The following is a 16027-nucleotide window of genomic DNA, read 5'->3' on the forward strand; positions in this document are numbered from 1 at the left end:
TGAAATATATTAACAGCCTCCACATATTGTGAAATACTGTTGTGTTTTGTTGTTTGCTTTATTTGGGAATGGGGAAGAGCGTCTCAAGCAGGGGGTTATATATTAATTTCTTTTTACTTTTTTTAAGTCAATTTGAGATTTAATTTTTTTATTATACTTTTAAGTTTTAGGGTACATGTGCACAACGTGCAGGTTTGTTACATATGTATCCATGTGCCATGTTAGTGTGCTGCACCCATTAACTCATCATTTAGCATTAGGTATATCTCCCAATGCTATCCCTCCCCCCTTTCCCCACCCCACAACAGGCCCCGGGGTGTGATGTTCCCCTTCCTGTGTCCAAGTGTTCTCATTGTTCAGTTCCCACCTGTTAGTGAGAACATGCGGTGTTTGGTTTTTTGTCCTTGTGATAGTTTGCTGAGAATGATGGTTTCCAGCTTCACCCACGTCCCTACAAAGGACATGAACTCATCCTTTTTATGGCTGCATAGTATTCCATGGCATATATGTGCCACATTTTCTTAATCCAGTCTATCATTGTTGAACATTTGGGTTGGTTCCAAGTCTTTGCTATTGTGAATAGTGCTGCAATAAACATACATGTGCATGTGTCTTTATAGCAGCATGATTTATACTCCTTTGGGTATATACCCAGTAATGGGATTGCTGGGTCAAATGGTATTTCTAGTTCTAGATCTCTGAGAAATCGCCACACTGACTTCCACAATGATTGAACTAGTTTACAGTCCCACCAACAGTGTGGAAGAGCATCTCAAGCAGGGGGTTATATATTAATTTCTTTTTACTTTTCTTTTTTTTTTATTTTATTTTATTTTATTTTTATTTTTTTTTATTTTTATTTATTTATTTATTTTTTATTATTATACTTTAGGGTTTTAGGGTACATGTGCACAATGGGCAGGTTTGTTACATATGTATCCATGTGCCATGTTGATTTCCTGCACCCATTAACTCGTCATTTAGCATTAGGTGTATCTCCTAATGCTGTCCCTAGGTAATTTATAGATTCAATGCCATCCCCATCAAGCTACCAATGACTTTCTTCACAGAATTGGAAAAAACTACTTTAAAGTTCATATGGAACCAAAAAAGAGCCCGCATCGCCAAGTCAATCCTAAGCCAAAAGAACAAAGCTGGAGGCATCACGCTACCTGACTTTAAACTATACTACAAGGCTACAGTAACCAAAACAGCATGGTACTGGTACCACAACAGAGACATAGATCAATGGAACAGAACAGAGCCCTCAGAAATGATGCCGCATAGCTACAACTATCTGATCTTTGACAAACCTGACAAAAACAAGAAATGGGGAAAGGATTCCCTATTTAATAAATGGTGCTGGGAAAACTGGCTAGCCATATGTAGAAAGCTGCAACTGGATCCCTTCCTTACACCTTATACAAAAATTAATTCAAGATGGATTAAAGACTTATATGTTAGACCTAAAACCATTAAAATCCTACAAGAAAACCTAGGCAATACCATTCAGGACATAGGCGTGGGCAAGGACTTTTTACTTTTCTTAAGTCAATTTGAAATTTAATATTTTTTTATTAATTTAATTTTTTACTTTTTTTCGGTGGGTCAGTATAAGACTTAAAGCAGGGGCTTATAATTTAGTTCTTCCTTCATCAGACATTCAATCAAGATGGGGGCTTGAAACCATTTCTTATTAGGGGTGGGTGTGGGTAGAGCACCTTTCTGAACCCTCCAGAGTGTCATGTGCCCACTGCATGTCTTCCCTTCACTGAGCATTTCATTTTTAGAGTCTTTCTTTCTTTCTTTTGTGTGTGTTTTTCTTTTTTTGAGACAAGGTGTCACTCTGTCACCCAGGATGGAGTGCAGTGACACTATCATAGCTCACTGTAACGTCGAACTACTGGGCTCAAGCGATCCTCCTGCCTTAGCCTCCTGAGTAGCTAGGACTACAGGCATGCACCACCATGCCTAGCTAATTTTTAAATTTTTTATAGAGATGAAGTGTTGCTATGTTGGCCTCAAGCGATCCTCCTGCCTCAGCTTCCCAAAGTGCTGGGATTACCGTTGTGAGTCACCATGCCTGGACTAGAGTTTTTCTTAGATTGAGTCTCTCTTTCAGTTTAGAGCCTCTCTACAGATTGTAAGCACCATGAGGGTTGGTATCATGTCCTTTTCCTTTCCTGCCGAATCCTACCTGGGCCTCACATACATCAGGTGCACAACACATTTTTTTTATTCTAAGAAATAATAATAAATTAATGATTTTTTTAAAACAGAAAATTCTGAACTGAAAAAACTGAACTGAAATTTTAGTTCAAGCTCTTTGGGAATAAGGGTCACGCTAATTGTATGTGGCCCTAGAAGGTTGAACTTGAATCAATCAATATTTATACTGAAGTAAATTGTGAGAATTTCCTAATCTTTGAATCTGCCAGAAGTGGAAGAGGCGGAAGGTGAGTATGCTGGGTCAGAGGTTGTAAACTGTTGGTCTGTGGGCCAGAGGTGGCTGACGAACACATTTTGATTGGCTCAGTTTTCAAAATTAGGAAATTTTACACCGAGATTTCTAACTTCTCTTGGGAAAAATCTGAAAATTGGGTAACACAGACCTGAATTACTACATGGCAGCAAGTGACTAGAGCTGAGTAGCTTCTGGATATATGCAGTTAGTTAGGCCTGCAGCTCTCTAGATTGCCACAGCCCCCACCAGTCCCTATTGTTTGACTTCTCTCACTCATTTACATTACCTCTTTGACCTTTCAGGCACTGGAGTTTGGGTCCTTCTGTTCCAGGTGACTCCAAGTGTTCAATCTACTCAAATGGAATAACTGCTTGGAGAAATCGAAGGACTAGAATGACATCGACTAAATTAATCTCTTTTGTCTTAGTCCCTCTGGGCTGCTCTAACAAAATACCTTAGACTGGGTAATTTATAAAGAGCATAAACTTATTTCTCAGAGTTCTGGAGGCTGGGAAGTCTAAGATCAGTGCCCCACCAGATTTGGTGTCGAGTGAGGACCCCATTCTTCATAGATGGAGCCTTCTTGCCATGTCCTCTTGTGGCAGAAGAGGCAAACAAGCTCCCTCAGGCCTCTTTTATAAGGGCACCAATACCATGTGTGAGGGTGGAACCCTCATGATGTAATCATTTCTCAAAGGCCTCACCCTCCTCTTAAGGTCACCATATTGGGGATTAGGTTTGAACATACAAGTTTTGGAGGGGCAGAGGTTGGGCGTGGCGGCTCACACCTGTAATCCCAGCACTTTGGGAGGCTGAGGCGGGTGGATCACTTGAGCCCAGGAGTTCGAGACCAGCCTGGCCAACATAGTGAAACCCCATCTCTACCAAAAATACAAAAATTAGCTGGGCATGGTGGCACGCACCTGTAATCCCAGCTACTCAGGAGGCTGAGGCAGGAGGATCATTTGAGCCCAGGAGTTCGAGACCAGCCTGGCCAACGTGGCGAGACCCTGTCTCTACCAAAAATAAAAAAATTAGCCAGGCATGGTGGTTCACACCTGTGGTCCCAGCTACTCAGGAGGCTGAGGCAGGAGGATTGCTTGAACCCAGGAGGCAGAGGTTGCAGTGAGCCAAGATCATGCCACTGGACTCCAGCCTGGCTGGCAGAGCAAGACCCTGTCTCAAAAAAAAAAAAAAAAAAAAATTGGAGTGGGAGGACACAAACATTTAGACTGTGGCATCTTCCACCCCATGATTCTCTGAAATCAGAGTATGAGGCCCTTTGCATGCTTTTTGAAAATCTATTTTTTCCTTTTTATACCACAGTGTATTAATTGTATGTCACTTAGCCAGAAGTGCCTTATGTGATGCCCTGCCCATGGAGTAGATGATAAAAGTTTAGATGAATGGACAGATGGGTGAAAAGCCCAGAAACATTTTTCTCACCTGGATTTGCCTCTGGCATGTGACACAATGCCAGTAGGGGGAGCCCTCTATTAATTTGAAAATCCATAAGAACAGTCTCCGTTCAGCAGTCTAATTGTATTTAATTTAGGAATTATGTTAAGAATGCATCCCGGCACCCTGCCTCAAGAATTTAACAGCATTAGGAATATGATAAATTATGGGAAGGAGAGTAAAACCCTCACCACTGATCCCCATCCATGGCTTTTCTAGATGAAGGCATTCCAAGTTAATAGCTAGTCTTTTAATTCATTTTGAAATTAATTATCATTATGCTCCTAAAAAATTCCAAATTATTGGATACATTTGGTCCTTAGAGTGTCATAGTAATGGCCTGCTTCAGGCATAACTACAAAATGATGGTTTTGCCAAACGGCATGATAACCACTCTGCATTGTTTTCTTCCAAAAATGAGGGAGTAGTTATAGATTGGTACTGATGTTCTTTTCAGCTCCGGATGAAGCTAGGTTATAGGATAAATGCCTTATATACGAGTGAAAATGAAAAATCTCTGAGAACTTTAGAAATTATTTTCTCCTCCCCAAACCTGTCGCTTTTGAGAAGTTAGCTTATTTTGGAAAAAATTGTGTATTGGAAACTCTTAGCATACTATAGTATGTGAAACTTACAAAAACTGTGTGTGATGGTATATGCACTCTTTTTTTCCTTTTTTTTTTTTTTTTTTTTTTGAGACAGAGTCTCGCTCTGTCGCCCAGGCTGGAGTGCAGTGGCCTGATCTCCGCTCACTGCAAGCTCCGCCTCCCGAGTTCACGCCATTCTCCTGCCTCAGCCTCCCGAGTAGCTGGGACTACAGGTGCCCGCCAACACGCCCGGCTAATTTTTTTGTATTTTTAGTAGAGACGGGGTTTCACCGTGTTAGCCAGGATTGTCTCGATGTCCTGACCTCGTGATCCCCCCGCCTCGACCTCCCAAAGAGCTGAGATTACAGGTATGAGCCACTGTCCCCAGCTGGTATATGCATTCTTTTTTAAAATTTTGTTTAGAGTTTATAAATTATGGCTTTGGAATCATTATTAATTGGCATGGAGCTCTTTGTTCTGAAAAGTTCTTTTACTTTTGATAAATTAATGTAGATCAAACCATATTTATTACAAAAGGAAAAATTTTGTTTTGAATGATATAGGGTTGAATTTAAGGTTAAGTAATATGGAGGTGGGAAAATGGCAAGGCGGGGCTCTTAACTTTCACAAAAACTTAACATTAATAAAAAGGGAAATCAAATAATACTTGGAGATCTCAAAGCACTCTTAGAAACTTTGTCTAATTAAGCTTTCCACCCTCTGTGCAGTAAATATTCTGTTAGCTATACAGGTGAGATTCTAAGAATTTCTAATTAAGTTGTGTTCTTTTTTACCGCAGTGCTCAAATTACACAGTTTGCCAAAGGAAATGTGTGCTGTGTCATTGTAGCACGATTTTCAATGGAGTTACCATCTAATTTCTCCAAACCAGGCATTGTGTAACATTGTTGTCACTTTCTGTAATTATTTTCACTGTTATACTGTGATTTTGAAAAATTATTGTTAATGATTACAGCTAGAAACTTGGTTAAGGTATCTGCATCTAAGAAATTGTTTACTTCCAAATTGTGTGGGCACGTTTTTAGTTACTTGGATTCAGATGCTATTTACGGTAAGCAGGTTTCTTTGGGGCAGAGGGAGGGCAGATGTGGACAAAGTGGCTATTTGTGGTATCCTAATTCTGGGTATGAATAGCCTGGATTCCTGGGGCTTTGCCTGGATTCTAGGGTGAGTTGTTATACTTTATTCTCTACATATGTATTATGATAATACAGGTGATTAAAGCATCTTGAATTTTAATGTAATCTTTTAATTTGAGCTTTTGATTGTCTTTTTGAACATTATGCAGTCATATTTTCTTTGTACTGTTCTCTCTAAAAAAAAGACCAAATGCCAAAGATTACATGATACGAGAATAATTTGCTTATATTGGATCATTTTTCATACTAAATTAGTGAGTGGGAAAATCTACATTGGCTCCTGGGTATAAAATAAAGTTCCTTCTACAAACTGTTGATTACTGACGCTGCAGGAGTAAAAGAGAAAAAGTTTTATTCATATTAGGTTTTTTTTAGAAATAAGATTGTGGGGGCTTTTCTAATTGTAAAAACAATACAAGATTGTTGCCAAAAGTATGAGAAATATATACAAACACTAAGAAGAAAATAAGTCACTTTTAGTCGTAACCACAGATGGTTACATTTTAATATAACATTTTCAAGGATTTTCTAGGCCAGCCAATGCATTTTCGCTGGATAATCTAATCATCTAAATAATCTTAATCTAATAGTATTGATTTTGATTTTGTATGAGCTAAATAAGCCTCTTATTTGTTTTCCAGCCAGAATATACATTGCTATACCAGTAAATACTAGTAAATATTTTACTCTTGACATTGAATCAAATTCTAAATTTAGCTGTCATTAAGACATTCATTTTTCCTCATATATTTGTATACTTTTTGGCTAGCTTGCATATAAAGTGATGACAATACCTTCAGTGTGATATAACATATATATTAAACTATCTCCTTTAGATTCCAGGCATCTAGGATTTTCTTGTGGTGAGGATTAATGGTACTGTCACTGAAAATATATATGTATATAAAGAGGAAACACTTTTCCTGCAAGGACGAGGATTTCACACTCTCACTTTTGTAGAAGCACAATTGTAGAAACTTTTGTCTGCTTCTTAGGAAAGAATTAAAATTGTTTGCTATACACTTTTGGAAACAGTCCCAACGGGGAAGAAAATGGGTCTGGAAATCATGTTTACTACTACTTGTCTAATATTCTTAACCACTGAACTTGCAAGTTATGGTAACCTTTTTTTAGAAGTGTGTTAAGAGGAACAAAAATTTTTCTGGTATAGCAATTATCACCTGCAGATGGCCTAAAATTAACATTGAGTTAACTCTAGAAACAGCTTGTGAGCTGTGAAATGGAGTTCAGATAGATAGTGAGATTTCACAGAAATGCCTGGTATATTGGTATAAATAACCAACTATCAAGATACCAACTGATGCATACAGATAACTCTGCTAATAACTTAGCTAAAAATCCTATAAAAATTTGGTGTTAAAGAAAATTTAATTTGATCTGAATATAATGAAGCCTCTTAATGCGTAGAATATTAACGATTTGTATACACATACTCAAATAAAGAAGGCTTGAAATTGAATTTATTGTGACTTATAATCTGATTAGAAGGAAAGATAATTTCAATATAGATGAAGGCATAATCAATTTGATGAAAGCATGCAGATTTCCGGTTAACTTTTCTCAGGCTTTTCATTGTTATTATTTGACAGATTAAAAAAAGATGTTACATTTTATGACAAGGACAGAGAATTTAGAGTCAGAATATAAAAGGAGGAGCTCATGAGCTATGAGAAAGAAATTAACTTTTGCAGGGGAGAACTTGTTTCTTTGCTGATGAACCCTCTAGTCATTGAGCATTCAGCAAATATTTCTGGCCTTTAATAGCCAGGCACTGAAATCAGTGTTTATGTCAAGTTATTAAAACTTCTTGAGTTTTAATTCATATATATAAAGAATATATTTTGAACATGTCCCTACATAAAAGGCCTCTTGAGGAAGGAAACATTTAATGTTTAGCATGCCATTGATATAATTTTGTAAGTATGGTTTTATGTTATGGGGTTTTGTTTTGTCTCATGATTTTCTAGATAATTTTTGCCATTCAGAAAGCGGACATTTAATATATACATGACATGCATATGGTATAAGGGAAGAAATAGCTCCTGATATTCCCCCATCTCCCTGCCCCCAATATTCCAACAAGAAATAGAAGAGAGACTGTTTAAGAGAGCCAAACAGGCAGTGGCTACCCCTTCTGGACTCCACTTAGCTGCTTTATAGTTAACAGATCTCATTTCCTTAATACAAATGCGCGTGCACACACACAGACACACACACACCTGGGTAAAGACATTTTTATTACCAATCTCCTCCCTTATTCTGTTTCTGGTGATCTCAGGACTTTGGAGAACTGAATTATAGTTTCCCTTCACAAAATGCTGGGGGAACTCTTTATAATACTTTAGCTAAGCATTATGGTCCCTGATGAAATGTGCTAAATAAAAAAAAAGTTTTCAAATACTGTTAGGGTTTTGTATAATCTATCCTTTACAATAAAATACCCACCGCTGTTAATATGCCTGATGTACATCTGTACTATCATACCAAGCTGTTCATAGTGCATCTGGATTGGCTGTCCACATAGCAGAATTTACCTTGTTAAATCTGGATGGCATTTTCTTTCTTCAGAGTATTTCTAGGAAAACAAAATTCCCTTCTCATCAGAATGCTGTCTACTTTAATTAATATGAAGTATTATTCAAGATAGAAACAACAAAATTCCTATGCTTAGCATGCATTGAAACCTTATTATTACAAAACAGCATCTGTTTCTTAGAGAATTGATGATATCCAGGAGTTGGAAATTCACGTTCCCGCCTCAGTATTTAACTATGAGGTGATTTTGACTAAACCATTGGACTTCTGAATTTTTCTTGGTTAATAATATATCAAAACAGAGTTTAAAAATAGCCCCCCTCATTATATGTATTTAGTGAACAATTATGGAGTCCTTAAAAAATGCAAATGTCACCTTTTCATTGTTGGTTACTAGAGATCACATCTTAACTCTCTTTAAGGATGAGTTTTACTTACAGCTAACTAGACCAACAAGAGAAATGAATGTGAAGATACACTTACTCTTTGCCAACCTATCACTTTATGGTATTCTTTTAAAGACTTTTTGGCTGGAAAAGTTTATGTGAGCTCTTGAGGTTAGAAAGCTTAAGTCATCTTGGTAGGCAGGATATTTCTTCTGATAACATATATTCTCTTCTGAGAATGCATTTTGGGAAATGTAGATTTTCACTGTAAATCCTTCATTGTTTGAAGAACTCTGTGGCAGTATTACATTTCAGGCAATACTAATTTTAGCCAAGTCCGTTGAAAGTATTCCCTGTGTTCTCTCCAGTAATTTCAGCTGGTTCCTTTTTATGCCCTCTTGACACAGTCACATTCTACAGAGTACAGAAAATAACCTGCTGTCTGTAGAAGTGGTGAATGGTTTCATGATTCCCTTCTTTTTAGTGTGGGTGAGTTTTCTTCACTCTTTTTCTGTTGCCTGCATCCTCGGCCATCATGAATGTTTTGCTTTCTCTCTTGCAGATGACACAATTGGTACTGCCTGGCATGGTGGAAAGGTGAGTCACAAGCTCACATACAAACACTGTGGAAGCAGAGCTCATGATTATTTAGAGGGAGAATCCTTGCTTTGAAAAAATCACTGAAGTGACTAATGAACCAAGCCTCCATGTCTTAGCCACAGAGTGATGTGCCAGGCGAGTCACAGTAGAGCATGAGTCATTGGTGGTGGAGGCCTTTTCCACTCGATTCCCTTTTTATTTCTCTCTCTAGGGTTGTAGTGGTTCCTTTAGATCAGGATGAAAAAGCCTGCCTGAGTCACCATCACTAACTCAATTGCCTACTATTCTGAGGGGGCGGATAGAGTTCCTGGGATATTCCCGGGAATACCTTCTTAAAGCTGTATTCTCTCAAAGCCAAAATCAGTGGAGTTGGATGAAGCAAGACCTCTTCCTCTGGTTTTTCACTTTTTACTGGGAGAATGGCTGTTATATAAAGTGATTATAAGATGTCAAACCAACCCTTGGAGGAAAAGGCAATGTCCACTCGCCCCATCTTTGTTCCAGTTTGAATTGGTTCTGCTAGTACGTGCTGAATGTCTTCATTTTGATTGAGAAATATGTTGTAGATTTCTGTTATTTGAAATAGCATGAAATGTAAAATTGTAATTAAGCTGTTTCTTCCTTGGAAAAATCTGAATGATGTCTAGGCCTTCAAAGAAAAGCTGCTAAAAAGATTTGGGCTTGCATCCTGAGCTAGCTCGATCATTTGCTGAATTTAGGGCATCGTAGTCATCTTTTTTTCTGCAAAGTAACTGTGAGTTTGGAAGAGACCCAGAGGAATCACAGCTTTGAAAAGGGAAGACCCAAGGACCCTACTTCTGTTAGGAAACCTCTATGACCTACTCCAGGCAGGGATTACAGCTTACGTTTATTGAGTATATAGTAAGTGCCAGGAACTTAGTAAGTGTTAACTCATTTAACTTTGATAGCCTCCCACCATTGTACAGATGAGGAAACTGAGGTTAGGAATCTATTTGTTGAGCATCTACAGGGACTAGTTAAGAAACAGTTTCTCAGCAAAGCTCCTTGTAATCCTGTTTTATATACACTGTTTTGTATATTTTAATTGTTTTATTTTAGTAACACTTCCCTTTAAAATCTTCAAACTGCCTATTGTTAGGTGCCAGTGGGAGTGGACCCCTGATGGTCAGATATATAAATGGCAGTGGTTAGACTGGACCAGAACGCTAGAAGATGGTAGAGTTGGGGCAAAGTAGAACCCAGGAGGGATTAAATTTGGGACATCACCTTAATCCTAGTTTTGACATCTGCAGGTAACATGGTATTAATTCAGAATAGTAAATCTATCCATTAAAAAAGAAACACTTATAAACCACAGAGGTATTGTAAAAGGAATTTTTAATTGTGTTGATGAAAACCATATCAAAAGAGATAATGGTTGCAAAATCATTTTACAGCATAAAGTCTTAGAGTCAAAGAGTCATAGAAATCCAGTGCATTAAATTAATTGACAGTAACCTCCCTCCTTTGACAGATGAAAAAATAGAGGCCCAAAGAGATGAAGTGCTATGAAGCTATACAGTTAGTAAATAATACAAAACCGAGAAGCTGGGAACTTCACTGCTATCTCTGTAGACCTGACAGCCGTGATCACAGCTGGAGCATTACATAAAGGCAATGCAAAAAAGGAGAGTCCATCCATTCAATAGGCATTCATTGACTCAAGCGTATCATGGATGAGTGGGATCCTTGCCTTTTAAGAAATCAAGTTGAAGCTGGGTGCAGTGGTTCACGCCTATAATCCCAGCACTTTGGGAGGCTGAGGCGGGTGAATCACTTGAGGCCAGGAATTCAAGACCAGCCTGGCCAACATGGCAAGACCCCATCTCTACTAAAAGTACAAAAACATTAGCTGGGCGTGGTGGCACACAGCTATAATCCCAGCTACTCAGGTGGCTCAGGCACAAGAATCACTTGAACCCTGGGAGGCACTGGTTGCAGTGAGCCAAGACAGTGCCACTGCACTCCAGCCTGGGCAACAGAGTGAGACTCTGTCTCAAAAAAAAAAAAAAAAGGAAAGATCAAGTTGATTTTAAACTGAGGTTGAGAAATGGTGGAAAGTTATCAGAAACTATGACTGAACCTGACACCACATTACCATTTTGATACTTCTTAAGAACTAGTGAGAAATATATGTGGATTTTATGAATCAATACTTTTGGTTAGGAAAAGGAACGTCTATGTCTACTTGAATTAAAGAACTTAGTTACTAGATGTGTCAGTCAAGGTAAGCTACCTGCTGAAACACGCCACTCCCAAATCTCAGTCGCTTAACACATAAAGGTTTACTTTTCCCTCCCCTCTCTACCCGTCATTCGGGGATCTGAGGCTCCTTCCATCTAGGGGCATCATCATTTTCTAGGGTCTTGGAGTTCTCTGCATCCAGCTGACAGATGAAAGACGAGAGAGCAAAGATGGTTTTAAGGGAAGTTTCACTTCTGCCCACATTTTATTGTGCAGAACTCAGTTTCAGGCTACAACTACTGCACAGAAGGCCAGAAATGTTAGCTGTATGCCCAAAGAGGAGAGAAAAATTCCAAGTTAGCAGATCACATTGAAAGCATTCTTACCTTACACATTATAAGTGGTTTCATTATAGCCTGCACTTTACACCATCCCCAAATGGCTTATTTCCTATGGCTGGTTTCCATAGCGTTAGTATCTCCATTGAGTAACAGCAGAGTCCTTTATCACGATCCTTTGTTGTTGTTTTCTTCCCACTGGTTCCACCTCTGATGTATGAGATTTTCCAAACCCTCTAGAACTATAGCCTAGGGCCAACTGACTATCGCTGAACAAGTACCTGTAATCAAACTAAGGTATTGTTACCATAGATGTAGAAAGTACATAATTACATGATAGAGGAAAGTTGCTCTTTTCACTTCCCTGGAATTATAAACATTGTGTACAGCTGGAGCCAGAAGGTGGTTGCCATAACAACCATGGGAAAGCTAAAAATAGCCCCTTTCATAACTGTATTGCTTAAGGTGGAATTATGACATGTTATGGTGTTTTAGGGCAGGTAATTCTCTTTCATGTGCTAAATGTTTGCAGACTTCCTTCCACAAAGCAGTATTTGTACAATGTAAGTATTTGGATTGCTGGTTCTAATTATACACCTGACCCCGGTGTTCCAAGATTCTTTTTGACATAGATCTTTATTTTTATAGGTTTCTCAGTCTTCGTGAGCGTCCGTTACAGAACCGTCTGTGCCAATTTCAGTATTATCTTTAAGCTTTAAAATATATATATATAATGACAACCCTCCCCGTCAAGAGCCTGCTTTTGTACTCCTTGATATGAAGTGGAAATGTGAAGAATTGGGATGGATTTTTTTTTTTTTTGTACATTCTTCCTTGGCTACCATCAATTTCTGTATGCAGTTAGCAGTCCCCACTAGGATTAACCCTGCAGTTCCGGTTCCTCATAGCAGCAGGTCTCTCTTCCCACCTGCACTGTGGGACAGTGATGAGGTTTCTAAGGAAGGTAGAAAACAGTGACTTACTTCAGAGGAGAACTATTACGTCCTCTATGACAGTAGTATTTTTATAGAGATGTGGACAAGGATGCCACGACAGTCTGGTAGAATATTAAAGCACTTATAAAATAAAGGCTTGGCAATTTTTTTTTAATCCAGGTGACAATTAAGGGAGTCTTATTGGGAATTTCACAGGTCTGAGGGAATTCCACGAGAGAGCATATCTATAGGAAGCTATAAGTGCGAGGGACTGAGTTTTATAGAGTTGGGCGAATTTAATGTCTGGCTTGTGGGAGGACTAGTAATTAAAGAGAATACGTTTATATTAAAAGGCACTTTCCTGTCAGCAATTGGTGTTTTCTGCTTTGGGTTTTTTCGCAACATTTTAGTTCTAGTAGATCCTCAGTAATTTGTACCACTGAGACAGCATTGTGTGGCTGTTAGCAAGTAAGCAGTATAATGAATTAAGAATGTTGCATTACAGAAAACATTGCTTGACTTGTTTATTTGGATATTTGTCATAACAAACGAGAAAATGCGCTGAAGTATGAGCAACATGAGTCTTCATTATAAACTTCAGCAAAAATTCTTAATGTACCTTCCAATCTTAGAATTGTTCCCGAGTCCCCAGAAAATGAGAGATTAACCAGGGTTTAGTTTCATGTTTGTTTCTGTGTGCAATTAAGCGCAGCCCATTTTGTCCTTCTGCTTGATATAACAGAGTTGTCATGAGTCTGGCTGTGCCATGGAAACTGGTTTGACGTCACTAATTCTGGTTAGATGGAGGACTAGAGCTAGACAACACGGTTGATTTTAAGGGCGAGTCTTTTGTGCCTTGCAGTCCCAAATGCTCAGCCCCGTTTCTACACAGAGAACAGATACTGTATACAGTACAAAGATTAAGGCAGGCTATACCAGTATATTAGCTGTGATTCAGACAGAACTAAGTTGAATATTATTGCCTTTGGAAAGAAAGAGCGAGAGAATTTTACACTGTTGTGTGTGTGGGTATGGGAGGAAGGTTTTTGCTAGACAAATATGTGAGCTTAATGGCAGGACAGAGATTTCTAGAAGGGCTATTTTCTCTACTGTCACTTTGATACAATTTTAAATGCTACCCTTTTATTTACTTAGGTCAGTGCATTCTTGCTTTATCCTTTGTTAGTCTTAGATTTGTTTTCATGTGTTTTAGCATGCAAATACTGTATTTTGTATGCAGTACCCTCAAACTCTGACTTTTCACTAATTCAAAGCAGCTCCACCTCCTAGAAGTTTTCAATAGGATTAGAATACTTGAGAAACAAAATCTTAGTTGCCTTAAGGAGCAAACAAGTAAGGGAGCATGACTGCATGAACGTGACATTGGATAATTGATCTGTATTGTATTTTAATATGGGAAAGAAACTTTTATTATCTTTAAATGACTTTTCCTGTATTTAGATCATTGCTTTGGTGAGTGAAGTTTTAAGGGTCTGTTTTGATCAGGTCAAGATTTAATTTTTAAAGTGCACTTGATAATGTTAAATTTTACCCTTTACAGATTTTTAAATTGCATTTTGTTAGCAAGAAATGAAATTTAAAATGTAAGGTTTCTATTCAAGGGCACATATAACAACCCCAGCTAACTTGAGTATAATGGAGCATTTAATCCAGCTGTTGGGCCAAGCAGTGATAGGCTGCAGCTTCAGTGGAAAGCCTCATTTTTCTGCATCTACTTCAAACTGGTTGTGTCTTCACTTGCTGTGAATGAGTTTGGACATAGCTGTTCCCAGTTATGTGAGAAAAGGTTAAAATAAAACACTACCCATACCTACAAGGATGCCTAGGATGCAGGAGAGGGGTTGACTTGTCAAGATTGAGGGTTACTTCTTAGAAAGCATATTGTGTTGCATACGATACAATAGCTCTCTTAGTTTTCACTTGATTGGGATCTGCTCCCAGTTTAAAGGTGATACATTCCAATATGTCATAAATATTTTCCTCTCTCTTTTCACAGATTTGTTGAGATAAATTTCACATACTGAACAATCTACCCATTAAAGTATACACTTTAATGGTTTTTAGAGTATTCACAGAGCTGTGCAACCATCACCACAGTCTAATTTTTGAACATGATCAATACCCCAAAAAAAAGATATTTTAAATATTACAAATTAATACTAAATTAAAAATCTCCTATAACAAAAGTGGTTTTTCTATTTTCATCAAAGGGATTTCTCAGAAATATAGATAAAATTAAAGGACTAGATATTCGTTGCTAATTTACCAGTTTTGATGTTCCAATTGTTGGGTTCTAACTCCTGATACAAACTCTTACCTTAAAATTTAAAAAGAAAAGACTTTTCTGCTTCTGAGGAAGACACAAACAAAAAATACCAGAATGATATAATTAACCCATTGACTCCTAATATTTTTAAATTTGAAATGTAATTTTTATCATCCAAATCTTAATGGATTTCACAGTTTAGGAAGGCACATAATACTAATAAGGACTTCTGTTAAACAACAACAACAACTTCTTTCCAGTGACACACACTAAGCTGAGGACTCCCATTTCCCTTTGATGGTTGAAGTGGCATCTCGCCTAGAGGCTGGCAGATGGAGCGGGTGACTTTTGGGGATTATTTCACTTCAGATTTATGTCTAAAATAACTTAGATGCCATTTAATCATGTATCCTTCATTATTTTGCATAAAGGGGGTCTTTATAGTCCCTTTTTTAAGCTAAAAAAAATAGGTGTTGGGAAGTAAATTCAGACAAAGAACAATGAGAAAGTGGGTTAATGAAAGGAACCTAATATGGGAGACAGGAGGTGGGTGGGATCAGGTTGCAGCGGCTGAAAAAGGGGAATCCTCTGAGAAGAATGGATTTGAGGGGAAGAGGTGGTAGTTGTGACATTCCTAAACCATAATTCTACACTTTACCTAACCTATACGTACTTTTTAACAACTGCTATCTTTATAGCATTGCTTTTCTAAGCTAATTTTCACTTTTTTGTAGAATTAGAAATTCCTGGTAACTTTGATTTTTAACTTTCAGTAGTCTCTAAAAGTTACAGTAACAATTGAGCTTTGCCTTTCGGCAAAAGACACAGTTTGATGAACTAGAGAGTCACATAATTTTGGAGTCAACTCTTTGTTGGTGCCCAAGTATCTACAACCCACGGAAAGTAGAAGTAGAAAGTAGAAGTAGAATCTACAACCCAAGGAAAGGACATAGCCATTCACTCATTGCCAGAAAGTTTTATTAATTACCTGTTGGTTATGTGCTCAGTACCATGTGGAATATTTTGAGAGAAAGTGGGCTATTATATCCAGA

General features: G+C 38.0%; 1 protein-coding gene across 2 annotated transcripts in view; it reads left to right on the forward strand.

Annotated features, from left to right (window-relative positions):
• The window catches only part of HSD17B12 (hydroxysteroid 17-beta dehydrogenase 12), a 171391-nt gene that overhangs the window by 136291 nt on the left and 19073 nt on the right, over positions 1-16027 (forward strand). For both annotated transcript variants that reach the window (XM_003254452.4, XM_030794744.1), the window contains exon 7: positions 9173-9207. In XM_003254452.4, the coding sequence (XP_003254500.1) occupies positions 9173-9207 (35 nt within the window). The remainder of the gene's footprint in view (positions 1-9172; positions 9208-16027) is intronic.

The sequence above is a fragment of the Nomascus leucogenys genome, chromosome 15 (genome assembly GCF_006542625.1).
Source record: "Nomascus leucogenys isolate Asia chromosome 15, Asia_NLE_v1, whole genome shotgun sequence".
NCBI classification, from domain to species: Eukaryota; Metazoa; Chordata; class Mammalia; order Primates; family Hylobatidae; genus Nomascus; species Nomascus leucogenys.